Genomic DNA, 26,125 nt, shown 5'->3' with positions numbered 1-26,125 from the left:
ACAGGAAGTGCCTATTCCTCATTTCACCAAGGATTAACTTCAAATCAATTGCCAGTACTGGCGACATCGTGTGGAAGCTGCAGGCATTGTAAACTGGGCCCTATCTATTTTCCCTTGCCATAGACAATACAGAGACTGGCGGAGGGATATTTTTTGTGTGTTTTTTTGTGAACAGTTTTCCTTGGGATTTTGCCTCCTACAGACGTTCTGTTATAGTCACAGACTATACTATAAGATGACCAGTTTTAGAAACTCCAGAGTGTTTTCTATCCACACATACTAATCATATGCATATACTATATTCCTGGCATGAGTAGCAGGACGTTGAAATTTTGTGCGATTTTTAACAAAAAGCTGCAAACATTCGCAGCCTCTTTAAGAGGTTTTAAGGGTTAAAGTTTGGGATAGGTTTAAAAACATATATAAAATTAGTGCCTAGCACTGGAATGGAACATGCAACCATCGGAGCTCACAGCTTACGCCCATCCACCATTCCCATCCACAACACCTTAGCAAAGCTCAAGCATGCTTGATGGTAATAGTGCTCACTGTTGCCCCTAGTGGCTGGTTTTGATGGCATCTCCTGACCTCCTGCTAGGTTAGTTATCATCCAATCTGATAACATAGTACCAATAGAGGCGTCAGGTAGCCTAGTGGTTAGAGCATTGGGCAAGTAACTAAAAGGTTGCTTTATTCAATCCTGGAGCTGACAAGGTAAAAATCTGTTGTTCTGCCCCTGAACAAAGCAGTTAACCTACTGTTCCCTGGTAGGCTGTCATTGTAATTCTGATTTTTTTCTTAACTGACTTGCCTAGTTAAATAATGGTTCAATATTGACTGTAACAAACTGAAAAGAGAAGCTAGTTAAGTTAATGTAGCTGGGTTGGCTAATTGAGGCTACATATGCTGCACTTTCCCCCGTCCTACACAATTACAACAACTCTATAGAGTATTATCAGCCTACCTGTTGGCTCTTGGTGGTTGAAACATCCTTCTCATTTAACTTTTAATTCCCTCATTTTAATTCCATCTTCCATTGATCTAACTTGCTTGCCACGACACACACAGAGCCAGAGGATAGGCGGCAGGCGGCAGGGTAGCCTAGTGGTTAGAGCGTTGGACTAGTAACCGGAAGGTTGTCAGTTCAAACCCCCCGAGCTGACAAGGTACAAATCTGTCGTTCTGCCCCTGAACAGGCAGTTAACCCACTGTTCCCAGGCCGTCATTGAAAATAAGAATGTGTTCTTAACTGACTTGCCTGGTTAAATAAAGGTAAAATAAAATAAAAAAAATGTGATGACTCGTGATTGTCTGACAACTAAAAGCTACACATAGTACTCTCGCGAAAAGCCTGAGCAGCAGCATGAGTCGTGTTCAGGTCTGTATGGGTCCTTACCAGCAAATCAGACCCGTGACAAACAAATCTGATCCGACCCGGCACCGAGGGTCGGGTAATCTGGTTCAGGTGTACACCGACTTCCCTGACCACCATTACGGCTCTCCCGGACCTCTCCATGTAATAGTACTTTCTCTCTCTCTAGATGCCATTACGGGTCTACCCCTGCTCTCTCTCCCTGCTGTGACCATGGATCAACCAGTGCTCAGCCAACCCAAGGAGGCTTTCTCCACATGTCAACACAGCAGGAAACTCCATCATGTGTGTGTGTGTGTGTGTGTGTGTGTGTGTGTGTGTGTGTGTGTGTGTGTGTGTGACCCCTGCAGGATTGGCTCTAATGGCACTAATGGAGGTTCTGTGTTGTGGTGCTTAGACCATAGACGCAGCCTGTCTTTCCCCCCCCCAGGGGCCTGTTTGTTGAGTGTTACATCTCAGAGCTGTTGTCCTCCTGTTGTCCTCCGGGGGCACAAGAACAGCACAACCACAAGAGACATGTCGGTGAAAAGATTTGAGCAGGCCTGTATATAGAGTACACATAAAACTGGGTAAAAGTGTAATTCACATCATGAGCTCAAGTGGGGAAGAAGATTATTTTTCCTGTATATTTTACATACAGTATATTAATGAATGAACATCCATTTGTTTTCATTCAAATGATGGTTCACAAAAAGACAAGTAATATCTAGTAAACTATATTATTATATTATATTATTAATATTATATGACAATCTGAAGCTTGAAATAGGATTATTCTGAGAACCTAAACTGAACCATACTAAAAATAAGGTTTTTAGAATATGTAGCAAATGTATTACAAATAAAGAAGTATTGGCAGTGATTACAGCCTCAAGTCTTTTTGGGTATGACACTACAAGCTTGGCACAACTGTATTTGGGGAGTTTATCATATTATTATCTGCAGATCCTCTTAAGCTCTGTCAGGTTGGATGCGGAGCGTTGCTGCACAGAGATGTTCAATCAGGTTCATGTCTGGGCTCTGGCTGGGCCACTCAAGAACATTTTGAGACTTGTACCGAAGCCACTCCTGCGTTGTCTTGGCTGTGTGTTTAGGGTTGTTGTCGTCCTGCTGGAAGGGCGAACCTTCGGCCCCATTCTGAGCTACTGAGAGCTCTGGAGCAGGTTTTCATCAAGAATTTTTCTGTACTTTGCGCCGTTCATCTTTCCCTCAACCAGATGAGATTGCTGCCATTTTAAGGTCTCCTAACCAATTGTGCTATTGTGTGTGTTTTTTTGCCTTATTTGTAACTTATTTTGTACATAATGTTTCTAGATTTCAGGACACCAATTACTCACCTCGTACTGGACAAAGATTTCTCTATTAATAATGAGTCGGGCGCAAAGGATTTACTTCAGACACCCGACAAGACCCAAATCCCTGTGATTCGCATGAGAAAGAGAAGGCGATATCGGGGATGTAGGTTGGAGTGCCTTGTAAGGATCCGACAGCGAGTGGGTAATCTGCCTCTACCATCAGTCCTATTAGCCAACGTACAATCATTGGATAACAAAATAGACAAACTACGATCACAAATATCTTACCAACTTGACATAAAAAACGGTTATATCTTGTGTTTCACTGAGTCGTGGTTTAATGACGACATGAATAACATACAGCTGGAGAGGTTTACGCTGCATCGGCAAGATAGAACAGCCAACTCCGGTAAAACAAGGGGTGGTGGTCTCTGTATATTTGTAAACAACAGCTGGTGCACAAAATCTAATAGTAAGTCTCGCCTGAAGTAAAGTATCACATGATAAACTGTAGACCACACTATTTACTGAGAGAGTTTTCATCTATATTCTTCTTCAAACCGATATTGGCACTAAGACCGCACTCACTGTTCTGTATACAGCCATAAGCAAACAGAAAAACGCTCATCCAGAGGCGGCGCTCCTAGTGGCCTGGGACTTTAATGCAGAGAAACTTAAATCCGTTTTGCCTAATTTCTGCCAGCATGTTAAATGTGCAACCAGAGGAAAAAAACTCTAGACCACCTTTACTCCACACACAGAGACGCATACAAAGCTCTCCCTCACACTCCATTTTGCAAATCTGACCATAATTCTACCCTCCTGATTCCTGCTTACAAGATAAAACTAAAGCAGGAAGGACCAGTGACTCGGTCAATAAAGAAGTTGTCAGATGACAAAGATGGTAAGCTACAGGACTGTTTTGCTAGCACAGACTGGAATATGTTCTGGGATTCCTCTGATGGCATTGAGGAGTACACCACATCAGTCACTGGCTTCATCAAAAAGTGCATCGATCGATGATCCCTAAAGCCAACACCTCATTTGGCCGCCTTTCGTTCCAGTACTCTGCTGCCTGTGACTGGAACGAATTGCAAAAATCGCTGAAGTTGGAGACTTTTATCTCCCTCACCAACTTCAAACATCAGCTATCTGAGCAGCTAACCGATCGCTGCAGCTGTACATAGTCTATTGGTAAATAGCCCACCCTTTTTCACCTACCTCATCCCCATACTGTTTTTATTTATTTACTTTTCTGCTCTTTTGCACACCAATATCTCTACCTGTACATGACCATCTGATCATTCATCACTCCAGTGTTAATCTGCAAAATTGTAATTATTTGCCTACCTCCTCATGCCTTTTGCACACATTGTATATAGACTCCCCCTTTGTTTTCTACTGTGTTATTGACTTGTTAATTGTTTACTCCATGTGTAACTCTTTGTTGTCTGCTCACACTGCTATGCTTTATCTTGGCCAGGTCGCAGTTGCAAATGAGAACTTGTTCTCAACTAGCCTACCTGGTTAAATAAAGGTGAAATAAAAAATAAAATAAATGTCGACCCCACAGTGACTGTGCGTACATACCCCAACCAAAAGCCATGGATTACAGGCAACATCTGCACTGAGCTAAAGGGTAGAGCTGCCGCTTTGAAGGAGCGAGACTCTAACCCAAAAGCTTATAAGAAATCCCACTATGCCCTCTGACTAACAATCAAACAGGCAAAGCGTCATTACAGGACTAAGGTAGAATTGTACTACACTGGCTCCGACGCTTGTCTGATGTGGCAGGGCTTGCAAACTATTACAGCCTACAAAGGGAAGCACAGCCGCGAACTACCCAGTCACACGAGCTTACCAGACGAGCTAAATTACTTCTATGCTCTTTTTGAGGCAAGCAACACTGAAGCATGCATTAGAGCATTACCTGTTCAGGATGACAGTGTGATCACGCTCTCTGTAGCCGATGTGAATAACACCTTTAAACAGTTCAATATTCACAAGGCCACAGGGCCAGACGGATAACCAGGACGTGCACTCCAAGCATGCGCTGACCAACTAGGAAGTGTCTTTACTGACATTTTCAACATGTCCCTGACTGAGTCTGCAATACGAACATGTTTCAAGCAGACCACCATAGTCCCTATGCCCAGGAACACTAAGGTAACCTGCCTAAATGACTACCGACCTGTAGAACTCATGTCCGTAGCCATGAGGTGCTTTGAAAGGCTGGTCATGGCTCGCATCAACCCTAGACCCACTCCAATTTGCATACCACCCAAACAGATCCACAGATGATGCAATCTCTATTGCACTCCACACTGCCCTTTACCACCTGGACAAAAGGAACACCTATGTGAGAATGCTATTGATTGACTACAGCTCAGAGCTCAGCATCATAGTGCCTTTAAAACTCATCACTAAGCTATGGACCCTGGAACTGAACACCTCCCTCTGCAACTGGATCCCGGACTTCCTGACGGGCTGCCTCCAGGTGATAAGGGTGGGTGCCAACCCATTTGCCACACTGATCCTCAACTTGGGGGCCCAGTGGTGCGTGCTCAGTCCCATCCTGTACTCTCTGTTTACCTATGAATGTATGGCCAGGCACGACTCCAACACCATCATTAAGTTTGCCGATGACACAACAGTGGTAGGCCTGATCACCGACAACAATGAGACATCCTATAGGGAGGAGGTCAGAGACCTGGCCGTGTGGTGCCAGGATAACAACCTCTCCCTCAACGTGATCAAGGCAAAGGAGATGATTGTGGACTAGATGAAAAGGAGAACCGAGCACACCCCCATTCTCATCAACAAGGCTGTAATGGAGCAGGTTGAGAGCTTCAAGTTCCCTCGTGTCCACAAACACCAATAACGTTGTGAAGAGGGCACGACAAAGCCTATTCCCCCTCAGGAGACTGAAAATATGTGGCATGGGTCCTCAGATCCTTAAAAAGTTATACAGCTGCACCATCAAGAGCATGGTTGCATCACTGCCTGGTATGGCAACTGCTCAGCCTCCGACCGCAAGGCACTACAGAGGGTAGTGCGTACGGCCCAGTACATCACTGGGGCCAAGGTTCCTGCCATCTAGGACCTCTATCCCAGGCGGTGTCAGAGGAAGGCCCTAAACATTGTCTAAGACTCCAGCCACCCTAGTCATAGACTGTTCTCTCTGCTACCGCACAGCAAGTGGTACCCGGAGCGCCAAGTCTAGGTCCAAGAGGCTTCTGAACAGCTTCTAACCTCAAGCCATAAGACTCCTGAACAGCTAATCAAATGGCTACCCAGACTATTTGCATTGTCCCCCCCCCCTCTTTTACACTGCTGCTACTCAATTACCTCGACTAACCTATGCCCAAGCACATTGACTCTGTACCGGTACCCCCTGTATATAGCCTCGCTACTGTTATTTTACTGCTGCTCTTTAATTAAAAAATGTTTTTAAATTACATTTATTTAACACTTGTTTTTTCTTAAAACTGCATTGTTGGTTAAGGGCTTGCAAGTAAGCATTTCACCTGTTGTATTCGGCGCATGTGACAAATAAAATGTTATTTTGATTTGAGTAGTCTCCAAGTCCCTGCAGCTGAAAAACATCCCCAATGCATGACGCTGCCACCACCATGCTTCACTGTGTAGGGATGTTGCCAGGTTTCCTCCAGGTGTGACGCTTGGCATGCAGGCCAAAGAATTTAATCTTGGTTTCATCAGACCAGAGTATCTTGTTTTCTCGTGGTCTGAGAGTCTTTAGGTGCCTTTGGGCAAACTCCAAGCGGTCTGTCATGTGCCTTTTCCTTCGACCTCATGGCTTGGTTTTTGCTCTGACATGCACTGTCAACTGTGGGACCTCATATAGACAGGTGTGTACCTTTCCAAAGCATGTCCAATCAATTGAATTCACCACAGGTGGACTCCAATCAAGTTGTAGAAACATCTCAAGGATGATCAATGGAAACAGGATGCACCTGAGCTCAATTTCGAGTCTCATAGCAAAGGGTCTGAATACTTATGTAAAGAAGTTATTTCTGTTTAATAAAAAAACGGTTTTCGCTTTGTCATTATGGGGTATTAGGTGTCAATTGATGAGGGGAAAAAATAATTTCATACATTTTAGAATAAGGCTGTAACGCAACAAAATGTGGAAAAGGTCAAGTGGTCTTTCCGAATACACTGTAGATCACTTTTCTGGCTCTGATTCTGTTCCTTGAAAAACAACCTTCTTTTCAGGTTTTAAGTTCTGTCCCCTGAACCGGTTCCAAACCCTGATAAAAACAACTTTTCTAAGAAAACTGAACTCCCTTAATCCTTTGCTTCCGAGTAATACCACCACCAGACGCCCCAACACCCATCACACCACAACACCATAATCCAATATAAGAAGGGCTTCTGCCCTGAATGAGACTTGAGAGAGGGAGGGGGGGGCAGAGAGAGAGGTGGATAGACAAAGAGAGTGGGATCGAGGGAGAGAGAGAATGAGAGAGAAGGGATAAATAGAGAGGAAGAGAAAGAGAGGAATTGGGAGGGAATGGATGGCTGCAGGGAAGAGTGAATGGACGGTGAATGGACGGGAGAGACATCATGCCTGGAGGACCACACTGACATAAACACAGATAGTAACAGGCCCCACGGTGCCAAACAGCACAGCTAACCACATGAACCTGACGAGTGTGTGTGTGTCTGTGTGTGTGTGTGTGTGTGTGTGTGTGTGTGTGTGTGTGTGTGTGTGTGTGTGTGTGTGTGTGTGTGTGTGTGTGTGTGTGTGTGTGTGTGTGAGAGAGAGGAAGCGCATGGTGTGTGTGTTCTGTGTGCGTTCCCCTCCTAATGGCCCGTACAGACGTCAGAGCCGTAGTCTATCCCCTGGTCTGTTCCACAGATGAGCACTAACGATGACGCTCCTTGCCTCTCAAAATGTCTTCCCACAGCCACAAAAAAAAACAGCAGCTCAAAAAAAGAGAAGAGGAGATGGAGAGACAAACGAGAAGACAAAGACGGAGAGAGAGACGGAGAGATGGTGAGATGGAGGGAAGAGAGAGGAGAGAGGTAACTAAGGACATAGAACGTGTAAGAGGATGTCTCCTTTTAAGGGTGTGAAAGTGCGACGTGTGTTGCCTGTTGGATTGGGTGATGGTTTGACGCTTGTCAGTGTTCAGTGTTCAACATGAGCAGAACAGAACAGACAACCATAACAACCACGAGTCAACCACAGTGGAATGCCAACCCTGTGGGCCCAAGTGATCACCTAAATATTCTCAAACATCTGTGCACACGTCAAGCTAGGATTTGCTCCAGTATCATAGCCCACCACAGAGAGCTGCGTTTTGAACCACCTTGTTTTGCTTCCCTTAGTGATGCACACACTATGCTTGACATACAGGGTTAAAGGTCATGGCTAACTCTAGCTGGTTATCCAACCTGTCACAACCTCTGTGACCACTGTTCAACCCATGGAGGCAGGACACAGCTCCTGGGTGCACATGTCGATCATGACTTAAGCCACGAGAACACACACACACACAGGGTGTGTTTCGTAGGTCTGGTAGGGATTACAAGCGTCACTGCTCCTGTGTTTATTTGACCAGGCCAGCCCTCCCGTTGCCCCGCGCCCCGCCCCCCGCCTGCCTTGTACGCTCTTCTGCACGTCTGTTTGAAATGTCAGATGGGCAGAAAACGAGGGAGGGACGAGAGGGGTGTGTGTGTGTGTGTGTGTGTGTGTGTTCTGCCTCGGAGCTGGACATGAAACATAAACCAACAGCTGCAAAGAGCAAATGTCCCCCCTTTTACTTGTCACAAATGTTCAAAGGATGAAAAGAGATTTCTCTTTGTTTTCCAGAGAACGATGCTCTTTATGGCCCCTTCATTATTCAGAGAGTTTGGTGACACCGTTTTTACTGGGCAATGGAGTCTAACAGCAGACCAGACCAGTGAACTTCCTCAACTAACGGACAAAGCTTACATCAGACAGACACAATAAGTTTTAGAAAACGATTTCATCCAAACCAATTTGAGAGGCATTGAATGTTGTGGCTGAACATCCTCCCTGCAGATGGGACAACGGGATTAAAGCCAACTCTCCAGTACATGCCCTACGATGAGCCCTCTCAAGCCCGGGGACCTACTGACTGATTGGATTAGCCCAATGTTCTGACTAACTAGATTTATTGACAGAATATATTTGCATCATCAGATCATCCTTTCTGATAAGATCAGAGCAGTAGTGGTAAATAAATAGACTACAGGATAAACCTTGTAGATAGGATTTATGGATAAAGCATGGATAAATGCTAAAGCACAGATGCAGAAGGTAGCTAAAGCACGTCAGGTGGATGGAACTGATGACTATGTGGGTCTCCTGTGGGGGTGGCAGGAAGGGACCGTGAACAAAGTTACGGGCCTAGGACAAGGGCTTTCAGTACTTGGAGAAGCATGTGTATAAATAGTGTGTATGTAATCACAACCAGCCATCTTTCATTTACCATCCTCCACCACAGCCCCACGTGATGGCCCGTTCCATCACAGACACATTGGGCGCACGCACGCACACACACACACACACACACACACACACACACACACACACACACACACACACACACACACACACACACACACACACACACACACACACACACACACACACACACACACACACAGAGAGATCTGCCTTACATAACAGTGTGTGATGGCAGCTGAGGACGCCATGCCGCCGCTGGCATCTGTCCTCTGAAAGATGGACTGAGAGAGAGATAAAGGACAGAGAAAGAGGGAGAAGAGGAAAGAGACTGGAGGGCGAGGGAGACTAAGATGGAATGAGTTAGAGAGAGAGATTACCACCCAAATACCAGGGAATAACTACTTCCCCAACAACCCTTTGAATTGAGAGAGAGAGAGAGAGAGAGAGAGAGAGAGAGAGAGAGAGCGAGAGAGAGAGAGAGAGAGAGAGAGAGAGAGAGAGAGAGAGAGAGAGAGAGAGACACACATTTACATCTCAGCATGCAGAGTGAGATGTAGAGGGACAGGACAGTGGACATTGAGTCTTATGTAATGACCAGTACAGTTCGTGTGGGTTGGTACAGGGCCGTTCCTACTCTGGTTGAAGGCAAGGGGGAGAGATGTTTGCACTTCATTTCATATCAGTCCCCATCTCCCTGTGCCACTACAGTTAACACGTTACCCTATGTCATAATGCGTCACTTTCAGAGACCTTTTGCTGCTCAGACAACAGGTACTGTACCTTAGGGTCATGGAAGTGTCATCGGCACATTAGAGAAAGGAGGAGGAGAAAGAGGAGTAGGATGGGGTTCTGTGGATCTCTCCAGCTCAGGGACTTGGAACAGCGACACCTCCCTTCACAAAATGTCACGTTCCCACTTCCCTTTTCACACGCCTAGCCGTACTCGCAAGCTCCCTCTGTCACACGTAACACACTTGTAAAGTGTTTACTGTTCAACTACACACACACACACACACGCTTTCTGTGATACACACAAATACACATGCTGTGTTGTTCCAAGTTTGTGTTATTTTGCATTTATAAGCAAATTCTGCACAGCGACATCAGCCAAGCAGCTGTGAGATAACGAGCCACCAGTCAACCATCTCTCTCACACACACACACACACACAATTGTTATTACAGATCATTCATCTGGCCTGGGTTTTCAAGCGACTCTCCCTGCTCTGGAACCCATTAGGACTTCTGGAAGTAATTCAAGGGGGGTGGAGGTGTGTGTGTGTGTGTGTGTGTGTGTGTGTGTGTGTGTGTGTGTGTGTGTGTGTGTGTGTGTGTGTGTGTGTGTGTGTGTGTGTGTGTGTGTGTGTGTGTGTGTGTGTGTGTGTGTGTGTGTGTGTGTGTGTGTGTGTGTGTGTGTGTGTGTGTGTGTGTGTGTGTGTGTGTGTGTGTGTGTGTGTGTGTGTGTGTGGCAGCTGGGACACACCTGAGGATACAACGCACCCTCCGTCCTCCACCACAAAACAACCGTCAAGAAAACTACTCTGGTTGTGAACCTGAAATGTTTTTTTGTTTAAAAAAAAAAAATCCTGTTTATCCCTATGGCCTCATAAAACGTATCCAGCACATGAAAAATCTGAGAAAATGCAGTGTGTCGGCAAAGAAAAGCAAACAAATAAAAAGAGGCCTAATGATGTCATCTTCAAGCGCCTTCAGTCACTATATTCAGCCCCTGCATACGTCTGTGCTCAGAATGCCTTGCCTTGTGTACACAAAATTACCACTCAAATACAAGGGAATAACTACTTCTCCAACAACACATAGATCAGAGCAGGTCTGGCAGACTGGCTGAGGGAAAGGGCAGAGAGAACACCCACTGTCTTAGTGCTTTCTCTACTTCACTCTGTGCATTTCAGGACTTGCATACAAAACATATAGTGCCCTCAGAAAGTATTCCCTTAACTTTTTCCACATTTTGTTGTGGAAAAGCCTGCATTTAAAATAGATTAAATTGAGATGTTGTGTCACTGGCATACCCCAAAATGTCAAAATGGAATTACAGTATGCTTTTAGACATTTTCATAATATATAAAGCTGAAATGTCTTGAGTCAATAAGTATTCAACCCATTTGTTATGGCAAGCCTAAATAAGTTCAGGAGTAAACATCTGCTTAATAAGTCACATAATAAGACGCAAGGACTCACTCTGTGTGCAATAATATGACAATGACTACCTCATCTCCCCACACAGTACCACACACACACAATTATCTGTAAGGTCCCTCAGTTGAGTAGTGAATTTAAAATACAGATTCAACCACAAAGACCAGGGAGGGTTTCCAATGCCTCACAAAGAAGGCCTCCTATTGGTCGATGGGTAAAAAATAATAAAAGCAGACATTGAATATCCCTTTGAGCACGGTGAAGTTATTAATTACACTTTGGATGGTGTATCAATACACCCAGTCACTACAGGAATACAGGCGTCCTTCCTAACTCAGTTGCCGGAGAGGAAGGAATCCGCTCAGTGATTTCACCATGGGGCCAATGGTGACATTAAAACAGTTACAGAATTGAATGGCTGTGATAGGAGAATGGGTCAACAACATTGTAGTTACTCCACAATACTAACCTAAATGACAGAGTGAAAAGAAAGAAGCCTGTATAGATTAAAAATATTCCAAAACATGCATCCTGTTTGGAATAAGGCACTAAAGTAAAATTGCAAAGAATGTGGCAAAGAAATTAACTTTATGTCCTGAATCCAAAGCATGGTGGTGGCTGCATCTTGTTATGGGTATATTTGTCATTGGAAAAGACTAGGGAGTTTTTTGGGATAAAAATAAACAGAATAGAGCTAAGCAGAAGCAAAATCCTAGAGGAAAACCTGGTTCAGTCTGCTTTCCACCAGACACTGGGAGATGAATTCCCCTTTCAGCAGGACAGTAACCTAAAACACAAGGGTAAATATACACTGGAGTCGCTTACCAAGATGACATTGAATGTTGCTGAGTGGCCTAGTTACAGTTTTGACTTAAATTGGCTTGAAAATCTATGGCAAGAGTTGAAAATGGCTGTCTAGCAATGATCAATAACCAACTTCACAGAGCTTTTAATAGAATAATGTGCAAATATTGTACAATCCAGGTGTGCAAAGCTCTTAGAGACTTACCCAGAAAGACTCACAGCTGTAATCACTGCCAAAAGTGATCAAATTAAATATTTCAATACAAGAATAAGTCAAGGGATATGAATATTGTCTGAAGTAGAGGTCGACCTCTTGTGATTTTTCAACGCCGATACAGATACCGATTATTGGAGGACCAACAAAAGCCGATACCAATTAATCGTCCGATTTTTATTTATATCTTTGTGTATTGATTTTAAGAAAGGCATTGATATTTATGGTTAGGTACATTGGTGTAACAATAGTGCTTTTTTCACGAATGCGCTTTTATAAAATCATCACCCGTTTGGCGAAATAGGCTCTGATTAAAAAAGTTTCAGTTCCTTGCTCAGAACATGAGAACATATGAAAGCTGGTGGTTCCTTTTAACATGAGTCTTCAATATTCCCAGATAAGAAGTTTTAGGTTGTAGTTATTATAGGAAATATAGGACTATTTCTCTCTACACCATTTTGTATTTCATATACCTTTGACTATTGGATGTTCTTATAGGCACTATAGTATTGCAGCATAATCCCGGGAGTTGATAGGGTTGAAGTCATAAACAGCGCTGTGCTTCAAGCATTGCAAAGAGCTGCTGGCAAATGCAGGAAAGAGCTGTTTGAATGAATGCTTATGAGCCTGCTGCTGCCTACCACCGCTCAGTCAGACTGCTCTATCAAATATCAAATCATAGACTTAATTATAATATAATAAAAACACAGAAATACGAGCATTAGGTCATTAATATGGTCAAATCCGGAAACTATCATTTCGAAAATAAAATGTTTATTCTTTCAGTGAAATATGGAACCGAAGTCTAAATATTGCTGTTACATTGCACAACCTTCAATGTTATGTCATAATTGTGGCAAATTCTGGCAAATTAATTACGGTCTTCAATAGGAAGAAATGATCTTCACACAGTTCACAACGAGCCAGGCGGCCCAAACTGCTGCATATACCCTGACTCTGCTTGCAGTGAACGCAAGAGAAGTGACACAATTTCCCTACTGTCACGATCCTTGAAATGAGTACACCAAGGCGTAGCGTGCGAAGAGTTCCACATGATTTTACCGAAACCAAAACTCACTGAACAAAACAACAAACAACCAACCAAACGAAACGTGAAGCTACTGTTGTGCTCTCAGGCAACTAAACGTAGACAAGATCCCACAAATAACCATGGGGAAATGGCTACCTAAATATGATCCCCAATCAGAGACAATGATAAACAGCTGTCTCTGATTGGGAACCATATCAGGCTACCATAGACATACAAGTTCACCTAGATGACCCACCCAAGTCACTATCGCGCCCCAACTAACACAGAGAATAAACAGCTTACTATGGTCAGGGCGTGACAGTAAAGTGCGGGGGCTCCGGACTGCCGAACGTCGCTGGAGGCTCCGGACTGCGGACCGTCGCTGGAGGTTCCGGACCGTAGACCGTCTCAGGAGGTTCCGGACCGTAGACCGTCTCAGGACGCTCCGGACCGTAGACCGTCTCAGGAGGTTCCGGACCGTAGACCGTCTCAGGAGGTTCCAGACTGTGGAACGTCGCCGGAAGCTCTGAACTAGGAACTGTTGCCGGAAGTTCTGGACTGGGAACTGTGGCCGGAAGCTCTGGACTGTGAAGGAGCACTGGATGCCTGATGCGTGGTGCCGGCACTGGTGGTACCAGGCTGGTGACACGCACCTCAGTGCGGGGAGGAAACACAGGACGTACTGGACTATGGAGGTGCACTGGAGGCCTGATGCGTGGGACCGGTACAGGTGGCACCGGGCTGATGACACGCACCTTAGGGCATAGACACAGTGCATAGAATCGGCGCAGGTACCCTGGATCGAGGAGACGTACTGGAGACCAGGAGCGCTGAGCCGGCATAATCCGTCCTGGCTGAATGCCCACTCTAGCACGGCCACTGCGGGAAGCTGGAACAGAGCACACCGGGCTGTGAATGCGCACTGTAGATGCCGTGCGCATCACCACATAACACGGTGCCTGACCGGTCACACGCTCCCAACAGTAAGCACAGGGAGTTGGCTCAGGTCTGAACCCTGACTCCGCCAATCTCCCCGTGTGCCCCCCCACCCACAATTTTTTGGGGGGCTGCCTCTCGTGCTTACTTCGTTGAGCTAACTCCTTGTATCGTCGCCATTCCGCTTTCACTGCTTCTATCTCCTCCTTCGGACGGCGATACTCCCCCGGCCCTTGTCCAGGGTCCTGCTCCCTCCAGGATTTCCTCCCAGGTCCAGTCCTCCTGACCACGCTGCTTGGTCCGTTGGTGGTGGGATCTTCTGTCACGATCGTTGAAATGAGTAGACCAAGGCGCAGCGTGCGAAGAGTTCCACATAATTTTAATAAACCGAAACTCACTGAACAAACCAACAAACAACCAAACGAAACATGAAGCTACTGTTATGCACTCAGGCAACTAAATGTAGACAAGATCCCACGAATAACCATGGGGAAATGGCTACCTAAATATGATCCCCATTCAGAGACAACGATAAACAGCTGCCTCTGATTGGGAACCATATCAGACCAACATAGACGTACAAATTCACCTAGATGAGTCACCCACCCAAGTCACTATCACGCTCCAACCAACACAGAGAATAAACAGCTTACTATGGTCAGGGCCTACTTAATATTGCCTGCTAACATGAAATGATTTTAACTAAAAATGCAGGTTTAAAAAAATATATTTGTGTATTGATTTTAAGAAAGGCATTGATATTTATGGTTAGGTACATTGGTGTAACAATAGTGCTTTTTTCACGAATGCTCTTTTATAAAATCATCACCCGTTTGGCGAAATAGGCTGTGATTTGATGATAAATTAACAGGCACCGCATTGATTATAAGCAACGTAGGACAAGCTAGTTAAACTAGTAATATCATCAACCATGTGTATATAACTAGTGATTATGTGAAGATTAATTGTTTTTTATATGATAAGTTTAATGCTAGCCAGCAACTTACCTTGGCTCCTTGCTGCACTCGCGTAACAGGTGGTCAGCCTGCCATGCAGTCTCCTTGTGGATTGCAATGTAATCGGCCATAATCGGTGTCCAAAAATGCAGATGACCGATTTTTATGAAAACTTTAAATCGGCCCTAAATTATCGGCCATGCTGATTAATCGGACCTGTATTCTGAAGGCACTGTACAGTGCATTCGGAAAGTATTGAGACCCCTTCCCCTTTTCAACATTTTATTATATTACAGCCTGATTTTAAAATGGATAAAAAAATATATATTTAATGATCATCCTTGAGATGTTTCTACACCTGAGTCCACCTGTGGAAAATTCTATTGATTGGACATGATTTGGAAAGGCACACACCTGTTTATATAAGGTCCCACAGTTGACAGAGCATGTCAGAACAAAAACCAAGCCATAAGGTCGAAAGAAATGTCAGTTTGGCTCAGAGACAGGATTGTGTATAGGCACAGATCTGGGGAAGGGTACCAAAAATGTTCTGCAGCATTGAAATGGAAGAAGTTTGGAACCACTAAGACTTTTCCTAGAGCTGGCCACCTGGCCAAACTGAGTAATCGGAGAAGGGCCTTGGTCAGAGAGGTGACCAGGAACCCGATGGTCACTCTGACAGAGCTCCAGAGTTCCTCTGTGGAGATAAGAGAATCTTCCAGAAGGACAACCATCTCTGTAGCACTCCACCAATCAGGCCTTTATGGTAGAGTGGCCAGACAGAAGCCTCTCCTCAGTAAAAGGCACATGACAGCCCACTTGGAATTTGCTAAAAGGCACCTAAAAACTCTCAGACATGCGAAACAAGATTCTCTGGTCTGATGAAACCAAGATTGAACACTTTGGCCTGAATGCCAAGCGTCACATCTGGAGGAAATCTGGCACCATCCCTACGGTGAAGCATGGTGGTGGCCGCATCACGCTGTGGGGATGTTTTTCAGTGCCAGCAACTGGGAGACTAGTCAGGATTGAGGGAAAGATGAACGGAGCAAAGTACAGAGAGATCCTTGATGAAAACCTGCTCCAGAGCAGAGCAGGACCCCAGACTTGGATGAAGGTTCACCTTCCAACAGAACAACGAACATAAGCACACAGCCGAGACAACGCAGGAGTGGCTTTGGGACAAGTCTCTGAATGTCCTTTAGTGCCCCAGCCAGAGCCCAGACTTGAACCCGATTTGGTCTGGAGAGACCTGAAAATAGCTGTGCAGTGACACTCCCCATCCCACCTTTCAAAGCTTGAGAGGATCTGCAGAGAAGAATGGGACAAACTCCCCCCCAAAAAAGGTGTATCAAGCTTGTAGCATCATACCCAAGAAGACTCAAGGCTGTAATCGCTGCCAAAGGTGCTTCAATAAAGTACTGAGTAAAGGGTCTGAACGCTTATGTAAATGTGATATTTCAGCTTCTTGTTTTTTTATATATTAGCAGCAATTTCTTCAAACCTGTTTTTGCTTTGTCATTATGGGGTATTGTGTATAGATTGATGAGGGAAAGGAACTAATCAATTTTAGAATAAGGCTGTAATGTAGCAAAATGTGGAAAAAGTCAAGGGGATCTGAATATTTTTTGAATGCACCGTATACCCTTTTGCTTCTACATAAATAGTTAGAACCCATGACCTTAAAGATATCCAGGTCCAAAACAGCTTCCGTTCCATCACAAAGTTGACCTATATACGATTCAATGTTTTTAACATGTGCAGTATCCCTTCATCCATATACTAAGCTGAGCTAACTTATGACTCATTGATAGTTCCAAGACATCTGCATCCAACACTAGTACATTGTTGCCTTGCCAAAACAAGACAACAACTTCTTGGCTTAAGCAGAAACAGGCAAGTAGCCTACTGTCCCTATCTAATCCCAGACCCATTTCTCAGGATAAAGATCTGGTCCTACCTAGTGTAACCTAGAAGCAGGCTCTCTTTGGCTCCAGGAACAGACGGCTTCGTGCAATTCACTGCATTGCGCACGTCTCCATTGTGTTGTGCGTAAAAGCAGCATTACACAAGCAAGGAGAGTAATAGAAGTGAAAAACACTACCAGCTGCATGTGATGCAATTATGCTGGCAATTATCTGATAGACAACCACAGCACCAGGCACTGTGGAGCCTTGGAGGAGGCAGGGAGGGAGGCAGGGGGCAGGGAGGGCAAACACTGCAGCCCAGCAGACTGATGACAGCGCAGAAGCATTGGGCTAGCCTGGAACCCTCTTGGTGCAACAACAATCTGTAATGTTAATTTTTCAAACTTTATATGGACAGGTAAGCCATTGCGAAATAATGATAAATAATTATATTTTACAACAAGGACCTGGTTAAACAGTATGAACATTTATAAACACTCATCTCTCAAACACACCCACACACACCGAACACGGTAACGCTGCATGCTCAACTAGGCCATGGTAATCAACCACAGTGACATGACCTGTGGACAGGAGCTATGGTTTATGAGGACTCCTCCATGGTTTATGAGGACTCATACATGATTTATGAGGACTGTGGTCATCTGGGAGGCTCCTCAAGGACAGTTCTCCCCTGCTGCTGCTACAGGGGCTTGAGCCATCCATTTCTTACAACAGGACGCTATTGTAGACATTTTGAGAAATATTTTCTCATTACACTTGATTAATCGAATTCACACAATTGATCACATTGGCTGTCTGTTCTCTCCAATGAACTGATAGAAATGCCCTTTACATAATTATTTTAATAAACTTCTCTTCTTTCAACAAAAATATCTGACCATGCAGCAGTACACCTCCTCGTATGCTGACTGAGACTCCTCCACACCTCTCCTCCTGAACATGGCATTGTACTGTGCTGTGTAGCACGGCAGCATTTAGCCCACTTCTCTCTCTAATTAAAATAGACTCAGAGAAAACAAACCCTGCACCAAAATCCTTCAACCTTTTTTTCTCTAGCCTCTCCCTCGCTCCCCCTGGCTCTCACTCGTTTTCAGACGGACAAACAGACAGATGTACAGACCTGGTTTCTGTTAAAGGCTGGCTTTCTTCCCCCCCCTCCCCATCTGCCTGGGCATATTTTCAAACTAAAACACACCATTGAGTGGGTAACAGTACGCTCCTTGTCTGGGGCCAGGGGCTCATATGGCTGGCCAGCAGGGTAGCCACTCTGTATATGGGGAGAGGGGAGAGGAGAGCGCGTTGAGGGGAGAGAGGAGAGGCTAGCCGAGAGCAGGGTCAGGGGAGTAGGAAGTTGGGAGCAGGGAGTGAGTTGCAGGGGAGAGAGGGGGAGGGCAGGGAGCAGGGAGCGGGGGAGAAGGGAGCTGGGCAGGGGCCAGTCCAGGTTAAAATAACAAGCTGCCTCTCAGCAGTGGGCTTAGCAGCCCTACAGCTACAGCTAGTCAGCTAGAGTTGGGGCTCAAGCTTTCTCTCTCTCTCTCTCTCTCACTGGTACACATGTACACATGCAAATTCTCAGAAACGCACACAGATGCACAAACACACAAACACATCCACATGCGGGCACACCTTGCATAGGCACACACATACCGGTATGTGGACAAACCAGTGGACACACACATAAACGTGCATGAAAACATACATGGAGCATATGCTTGGCTGCCCAGGCAAGCATACAGACACATCCCATCTCTCCTGTTTCACATGTGAGTGATGTTGACGTGAGGCTGATAATGAACTCCTAATGAGGAGGATAAGTCAGACGGTGACAACCGGAGGCAGAATCTCTCTTTGGGATTACTCTGGTCTCTAACTCCAGACACAAAACTGGCTTTTCATAGGCTACTGTGAGACTATACAGGCATCTGCTATGTTTCACTATTGAATGGAAAGAGAAAGCAACTCAAATCCTAATGTACCTTCAGGTACTGGATAGAAAAAAACAAGTACATGGAAAATAACCATTGTCTATATAGGAGACACTGTCTTGGCAGCCGCGGCAGAAACTGTAGAAATGTTTTAGTGTTTGGAGTGAGTGTGTGTTAGTGTTTGAACGTGGTGTCTGTTAGTGTTTTAGTGAGCAGAGCGGTGCTGTGGTGTGTTTATAATAACAGTGGTGAGGTTTCACAGGCCAGCTAGGCTGTTGTCCTGTTCCGACTGACATATTTGGTAGACTTGGCAGGAAACTGTTCTCCCTCCTTCATTTCTCTCCATCTCTCTCACGTCTTTCACCACTCTCCATCCCCATCCTTCTCTTCCTCACTTCCCTCCATTCCTCCCTCCCTCCTTCTCCACCTACCTCTGGTTTGAATGAGGCAGTCCATTCATTTTTTTTCTCTCTTCATAAGTGCTGCACACCTGGTGACATGAGGGCACGGCTCTCTTCGCTTGCTCTCCGTCTCTCTTTCTCTTTCTCTACCTCCCCTACCCTTTACCCCTGCCTCTGTCTATCAATCTACATCTTCCTTTGTCGCTCCCTCTCTTCTGCCTCTGCATCTCCCCCTCTCTCTCGTTGCTTCTGCCTCCCACTCTCTTCTTCCCCTGCATCTCTCTGTACCTCCCTACCTCAACCTCTCTGTCTCTCTTCCTCTTCAGGACTGTGTTCTGGTGGTGCTGTTCTCTGAGACTCGGGTCGCTGTGCAGCGCTGGGTTTATTAAATGAATGAGGTTTGGCAGCCAGGGGACCCCCATCATCCAGCTGAAGCTACACATTCCTCGGACGCCCTCTCACAGTCGCAGCTAGGCCCCTCTCACTCACAACCAAAACAAGGTTGGCCGTGCTGAGCTTGTGTGCGCGTGTGTGTGTGTGTGTGTGTGTGTGTGTGTGTGTGTGTGTGTGTGTGTGTGTGTGTGTGTGTGTGTGTGTGTGTGTGTGTGTGTGTGTGTGTGTGTGTGTGTGTGTGTGTGTGTGTGTGTGAGTGTGTGCGTGTGCGTGTGCGTGTGAGTGAGTGTGCGTAAAAGATCCCTCTGTCCATTCACACACAGACAAGCTCAATTGAACAGAGAGGGCTAGGCAGACTAATAAAATCAACATGCCACATGTCTCGTCGTCAGGTGGAAATGACACCCTCTCTGCTTCCGACAAGATGAAAACAGGTGAATGTACACTATGACAACATGTAGAGGAATATGCTCAACACACACACAAGCACACACACAAGCTGGGCCAACCTCATTTTGGTTGTGAGTTTAGGGGCCTAGCTGCGACACACACACAACAAGCCACCATGATAAGTACAAACCGGTTCCAAGTTAATCTGTTTTTGTATAGATGTAGGATCTTAATTTGACCCATCTTGCTACAGCATGAAAATAATCCTGCAGCAGCAGGAAATGTGAATTATTATGTGGATTATAATTCATCTACATTTTTGTAGGGGTTGATACATTTTTCTTAAGGGAAAATCAAGTCTGAAATTTCAAAGTGGGAATTACAAACTTCAGAAGCCTTTTTAAACCTCAAATACACTATAAGCTTTACATTGCAGTTCTCCTGCAACAGGGTGATCAAATTAAGATCATACATCTGTACATGATCTAGGCTCTTTTGGGGACTATAGTCTAAACCTATGAGGGCAGATAGAATAGTCCAGCCTACTAACCTTGTATCAGTGGCACAGAAATTCAGGAATCTATGGCACAGAGCGTAATGTGGCGGGTCTCTGTGGGAATGAATGTGCGTCATTGAGAGAATAGGGTTTCCCTCAAATAGATTCTTGCTGCACCCTTTTCTCCTTCAAATTTAACTGAATCACACCCTCCTTCTCTCTCTTTCTCTCCCTCTCTCTGTCATTCCCTCTCTCTCTCGCTGTGGCATAGAAATATTTAGACGTTTGATAATTAGGTAATATACAGTTCGAAAATTGAACAAAATCCAGAACTGTTTGGACTGTTGGATCCCCAACTCTTTTTCTAGCATTCAACTATTTTAGCAGAAGCATTGTTATAATGTATGGCATTGTAGAATATACAGTCCTCTTGTGTGTGTGGATAGGGAAAATGAGAAGGAGAACCAATTCATAAACTAATCTCATATAAAATGCCATTTTTAAATGTCCAATTTACAACTTCTCTATTACTGAGCCAAAGTTTGGATTGAATCAGCCCCAAACTCACTAGAACAGGCTATTTCCTCGAATCATATCCCTCTAGAAGCCTCTGCTGAAATACAAACCATTTTTGCAGCTAGCTAGTCCACTGCAGCGCTACCGCAGAGCTACTCACACTGTCTAAAAAGAGATTTATATCATGATATGTTATTAGAAGTGCTCTAACGTTCTAAGAAATCCCCCAGAAATTCATTATAAAGCTATTTATGAAGCGGTAATCTATCTGAAACGGTTTCATCTGACATTACAATGTTTTCCTCAAACTATACATGCTATATTATACAGATGGTAATGATTTACTAAGAACTGAATGTTCATAAAGCCTACCTTACACATCTATAAACACATTGTAAACTTGACATTATGGCTACAGAGAGCAAAACAATGGTGACAGGAAAGTTCGAAGTAGCAGTGGAGGAATTCTTGGGGCTGCTGGATGCTGCAATGTAAAGCAAGAACACATTCTGGCAGGCAGTCAGCAGAGGCTGGCTCATAAATACTGCAGGAGGGCAGGTTTATGAAAATCTATGCTTCTCTGAGTTGGGCGAGACCTGCACCCAGAGGAGAGCTAGACACAAACACACACACATGCAAGCACACACGCACACACACACACAAGCACGCACGCACACACAAAACAGGAAAAATTAAAGGCTGCTTCAAAAATTATACCCTATTCCATTTGTATTGCACTAAAAAGCCGTTCACTATGGAGAATACAGAATAATGTCCTACCATCATAGGTGACATTTGATCATTTCCCATACTGTACAGCACATACTCTGCTGACCGGCGACCAGGCCTTGTTTAACAGACAGACCTGTTCTGATCCAGCCAGCGAGCCTCTCCTGGTGTAGCTAGCCTTCTCTCTCAAGAGGCTCACGCAACTCACGTCAAGGAAACGCCTGTGGAGGACAGGACATGCTGCCTGGCCTGCCGCTCCGCACAGCACTCACCCTGACCAATTGCAAGGCCTCTTGAGAATCAAAGCCCCCGTAACCAAGTGCTCTGAGAGAAAGGGGGACAATTTGTCAGACCTTGTGTCGTCGTGTGTTGTTAGTGAGGTTGGTCAGCATCTCTGAACACGATTTGATCAGATGACCCATCACTAACACCATGTACAGTCCAAAAGGGATGTGCCCAAAGTCACTCAACAGTCAACACCAAAACACATGGCCTAAACACGTTGCAATAAACATCAGTATGAAGATATGGGCCAGCCGGGGCCTCTTACTTAAAAATAAGTCATTATAGTCGAGACTTTAGACAGTGTGCTAGTCCAGAGTACAATCCTGGTGGATATCCATGTGGATTTTATATGTTCAATGTTGTTTTTTATGCTCCTTTGCTGCCAAACCAATTGCCCTCTGGGACAAATAAAGTTGAAACCCTTTGGAGTGTCCAGTATCCCATCTCTAATAGTGTGACGTGCCTTCTGCCAACACAAAAACGTCTGCTTGGATATTATCGCAACTTGGACACCTTTTTATTTTTTGTTTTATTCTAATCTATCACTAGAGGGCGTAACTTCCCTGGGAGGCAACACAGTAGTGGCTGCTGAGAAGGGTATGGAGGAGGTAGAGCTGTTGTTTACCCTTGAAGATCAGGGACACCAAATCCAACATTTATGAGCGAAGGGTGTTGTATGACAGAGATCAGTCGTTGTTGATTCACTTTGTTGAAGAAATCACAGTGGAGATGATGCATTAATGAACACTACCCACAGGTCTGGTTGACATACTAGAGTACCTCAGCTTCATATGGATGTGTTCATTCACATCCTTCACGCTGAGGAGGATACACAATTTGTACATCTGCATTTAAAACATAGCAGCTGTACTAACTTTGGATTGCAATTCAATGATGAGAAAAGACATCGGGAGATATTTTTAAAAGTCCAACAAAATCTGTCCTGAAAGACAGGAAACCCTTCTCAGGATACACAGTGTCCTTAGACATAAAATAAACAAAGCACGAGGCTGAATAAAACAATAGGCGAGGTCAGTAAATGCACTTGAATACAATAAAAAGCTACTCTAGAATGTGTACCTTCACATTTAAGATTAATTTCTTATCCATTTAAGCCCCATTCAAGCCGGTCTGGAGAATGCAAATCCCGGTAACTACTGTATAAAAGCACACAAATTACAGTAAACCATGCGGAAATGTGTTTGATATCAGTCTCTAACTACTGATAACCTTTAAAATTGGTGTGAGCTGACGTGAAAGCCTTTCCTCCGACCCACAGCCACCTAGCCAGGTCAAACAAAAGCCTGGGTTTGAGGGCTGGTTATCTGGTTGAGGGCTGGTTATCAGCCCTGACTCTGTCTCAGGTTCCCCACCCTGGTAGGACAGTATATACACTATACTGACCACTGGACAGTGGCATACAGTTGTTTATCAAAAGCACAAACACATACTTGCCATTTGAACAGTGGCCAACTTTAAAATAGAACGGGAAAAGGAAAAGGGGTTGGAACGTGCATGCTGAGAGTATTTCCCTTTAATAGCTTAGATAAAGTGCTCATGATAGAATCAGCACAAGTTAACACACGTGTTCGATATTCAGAGTAGCCTATAGGAATATGCGTTGGAGAAGAAGCTGAGCTTTGAGGCATCCCGCAAAGTAATTCGAATGACCCGTCTAATGTAATAATAATAGGCCTTATAATAATAACAATAATAATAATAATACATTCGTGCACAATGCGTTAATTGTGGGCATATTTTTGTGCCATTCCCTTGCCCTAAAAAAAAAGCCAAACATTTAAATTATAGCTCATATTTTACCTGTTCCCGTGGAATGCATGGGAGCGAGGTCCTTCGGTGGGACTTGCTGTTGCTGTGACTGTGCGCCATCTCTGAAGAGACCACCGAACTGGACCTCCGTCGCCTTTTAAACACGGGAATGATATTATCTTCCTTCCCCGCTGTCACGTAGCAACAACCCGCCCCGAGTGGCCCTGAGCCTGTCAGGAGCCGGTCAGCATACCTCGCTAGCAGGACCCCCAGCACTCCTACCAGGTACGCCAGGTAGGGTCTCCAGCTGGCCCGGACCTTGTTGAGGGAGATGAGAGACACAGTCCTGATGATGCTGATGAAGACGATGACGGAAACCCCCTGTCCGAGCCTGACCACCATCAGCGCCCCGCTGGCTAGACAGGACAGAACCACCACGGTTGCGGTAAACGACAGCAACTGGTCCTCCGCACCGTGCAGGAGAGACTGCGCCGCGGCTTCGCCCAAGTGACACACTGCCAACAGAAACACGGCGGTCCGGATCAGCACCCCGCAACGGATCAGGTACAAGCCAACCCAAAAGAAGGCACATACAAGAGTGAAGACAGGGGACACCAGGTACCATATGTTCAACAACAGTTCCACCACACAGCTCGCCACGAAATGAACTAGAGATCCAGACTCGCCGTTAGTCTCGATGTTACTGCCGCAACTCTGCTGCTCCACGTCCCAGTCAACCAATCTGACCAGCAAAGCGAGAATAACCGATACAGAGCCCACACACACTGCGGACGACAGTCTCCGGGAACTCCATATTTCTGCGAGTCTCAGCCAAGACTGGCAGCCTGCGTCCTGATACAGAGGGGTGACACATGTTTTCACATAGCCGTTGCGCTCCACAGCCCGCGGGCATTTCTCATGAGCGCTCCTTGATATACCTCTGCCGCTGTCAGCTTCCACTTCCATCGCCATCACATAGGGGGAGCGAAGGAAGCGGCGTGAACTATATATTTGCCGTGTGTAAATGTAAAAGGCTCAGTGCATTTTCATACCATGTTTGACAGAGAGAGGCATAACGCGCGGCAGTGTGTGGGACTGTGCGCTACTGCATGGGCGCTTCCAGATTATTGACCCATTTCTCCCCAAAACACACAATGTAGGCTACATAAAAATACAGAACACGAATGAACGAACAAACGTACTGAAAAAAAAGTAACGGTTCACTGTGTAGACTTCAACAAACCGCGTAAAACATCCCCATATTTTCTATAGTCCTCCCTGCGCGGGAGCAGCCTCCATCCAGTGAACCAGAAAGAGCAACTCTTGGCTATTCGCACATCTAGGCCACTGCCTGCATCTCCTCTCATCTCCCTCTATATCGCCCTCTCGCACAACACTCTCCTCTCTCCTTTGTGCCGCTCCGTCTGTTTCTCTCTCGATGTTATTTCTCCCTCACGTTTCTTCTGCTCTTCATACGCTAGGCTACTACTCTCCTATTGAAGGAACAGCAGCGGAGTTTGCCGAAGCGTGGCATACTGCTGCGCGGACGTAAACCATGTTTACATAGAGATTTCCTGCCGTATTTTTTTATATTTTTCTTTACGGAGATGAAATAGATCACCGGCTTGGTCCGGTGGCTCGAAAGGCGTCACAAAACAAAGCAATGATGATCGTGATGGTATTGATTATAATTATGATAATGATTGCAATAATTAGGCCTATTTCCACGAACATCAATTAAATTATAACATTTTCTGTATGCTCTGCTGAAAATAAATACCATGTCATGGTAGTAGAAAATGGCTCGTGAGATTCCCAGTGCAGTTGGAAACCGCTGGCAGAAGATCCCACGTTTTTTTCTATGGAAGATGTACCTTGAATAATGCATATTAAACTGACTTGCATCATGGGCTACGTCATCCAATCCATATCCTAAAAAGATGATCTCAACGTACACCTCTTCTCTCATAGCGTATTTCATGAAAGGAATGAACTTCAGAAGGTAACCATTAGGCTATCTTTCACTTGTTATGATCTTATCAGTGTTCATTATTTTAGGGTAA

General features: G+C 45.1%; 1 protein-coding gene across 1 annotated transcript in view; it reads right to left on the bottom strand.

Annotated features, from left to right (window-relative positions):
- The window catches only part of LOC109864610 (cGMP-inhibited 3',5'-cyclic phosphodiesterase A), a 119,034-nt gene extending 93,321 nt beyond the window's left edge, over positions 1-25,713 (bottom strand). Inside the window, exon 1 of the mRNA XM_031797888.1 lies at positions 24,114-25,713. Coding sequence (XP_031653748.1) covers positions 24,114-25,034 — 921 coding nt within the window. The 5' untranslated portion in view covers positions 25,035-25,713. The remainder of the gene's footprint in view (positions 1-24,113) is intronic.
- Between the last annotated feature and the right edge of the window lie 412 nt (positions 25,714-26,125).

Source organism: Oncorhynchus kisutch, linkage group LG19 (genome assembly GCF_002021735.2).
Source record: "Oncorhynchus kisutch isolate 150728-3 linkage group LG19, Okis_V2, whole genome shotgun sequence".
Classification (NCBI taxonomy): Eukaryota; Metazoa; Chordata; class Actinopteri; order Salmoniformes; family Salmonidae; genus Oncorhynchus; species Oncorhynchus kisutch.
Note: the sequence above shows the minus strand (reverse complement) of the source record. Positions and strands in the feature narration are given on the sequence as shown.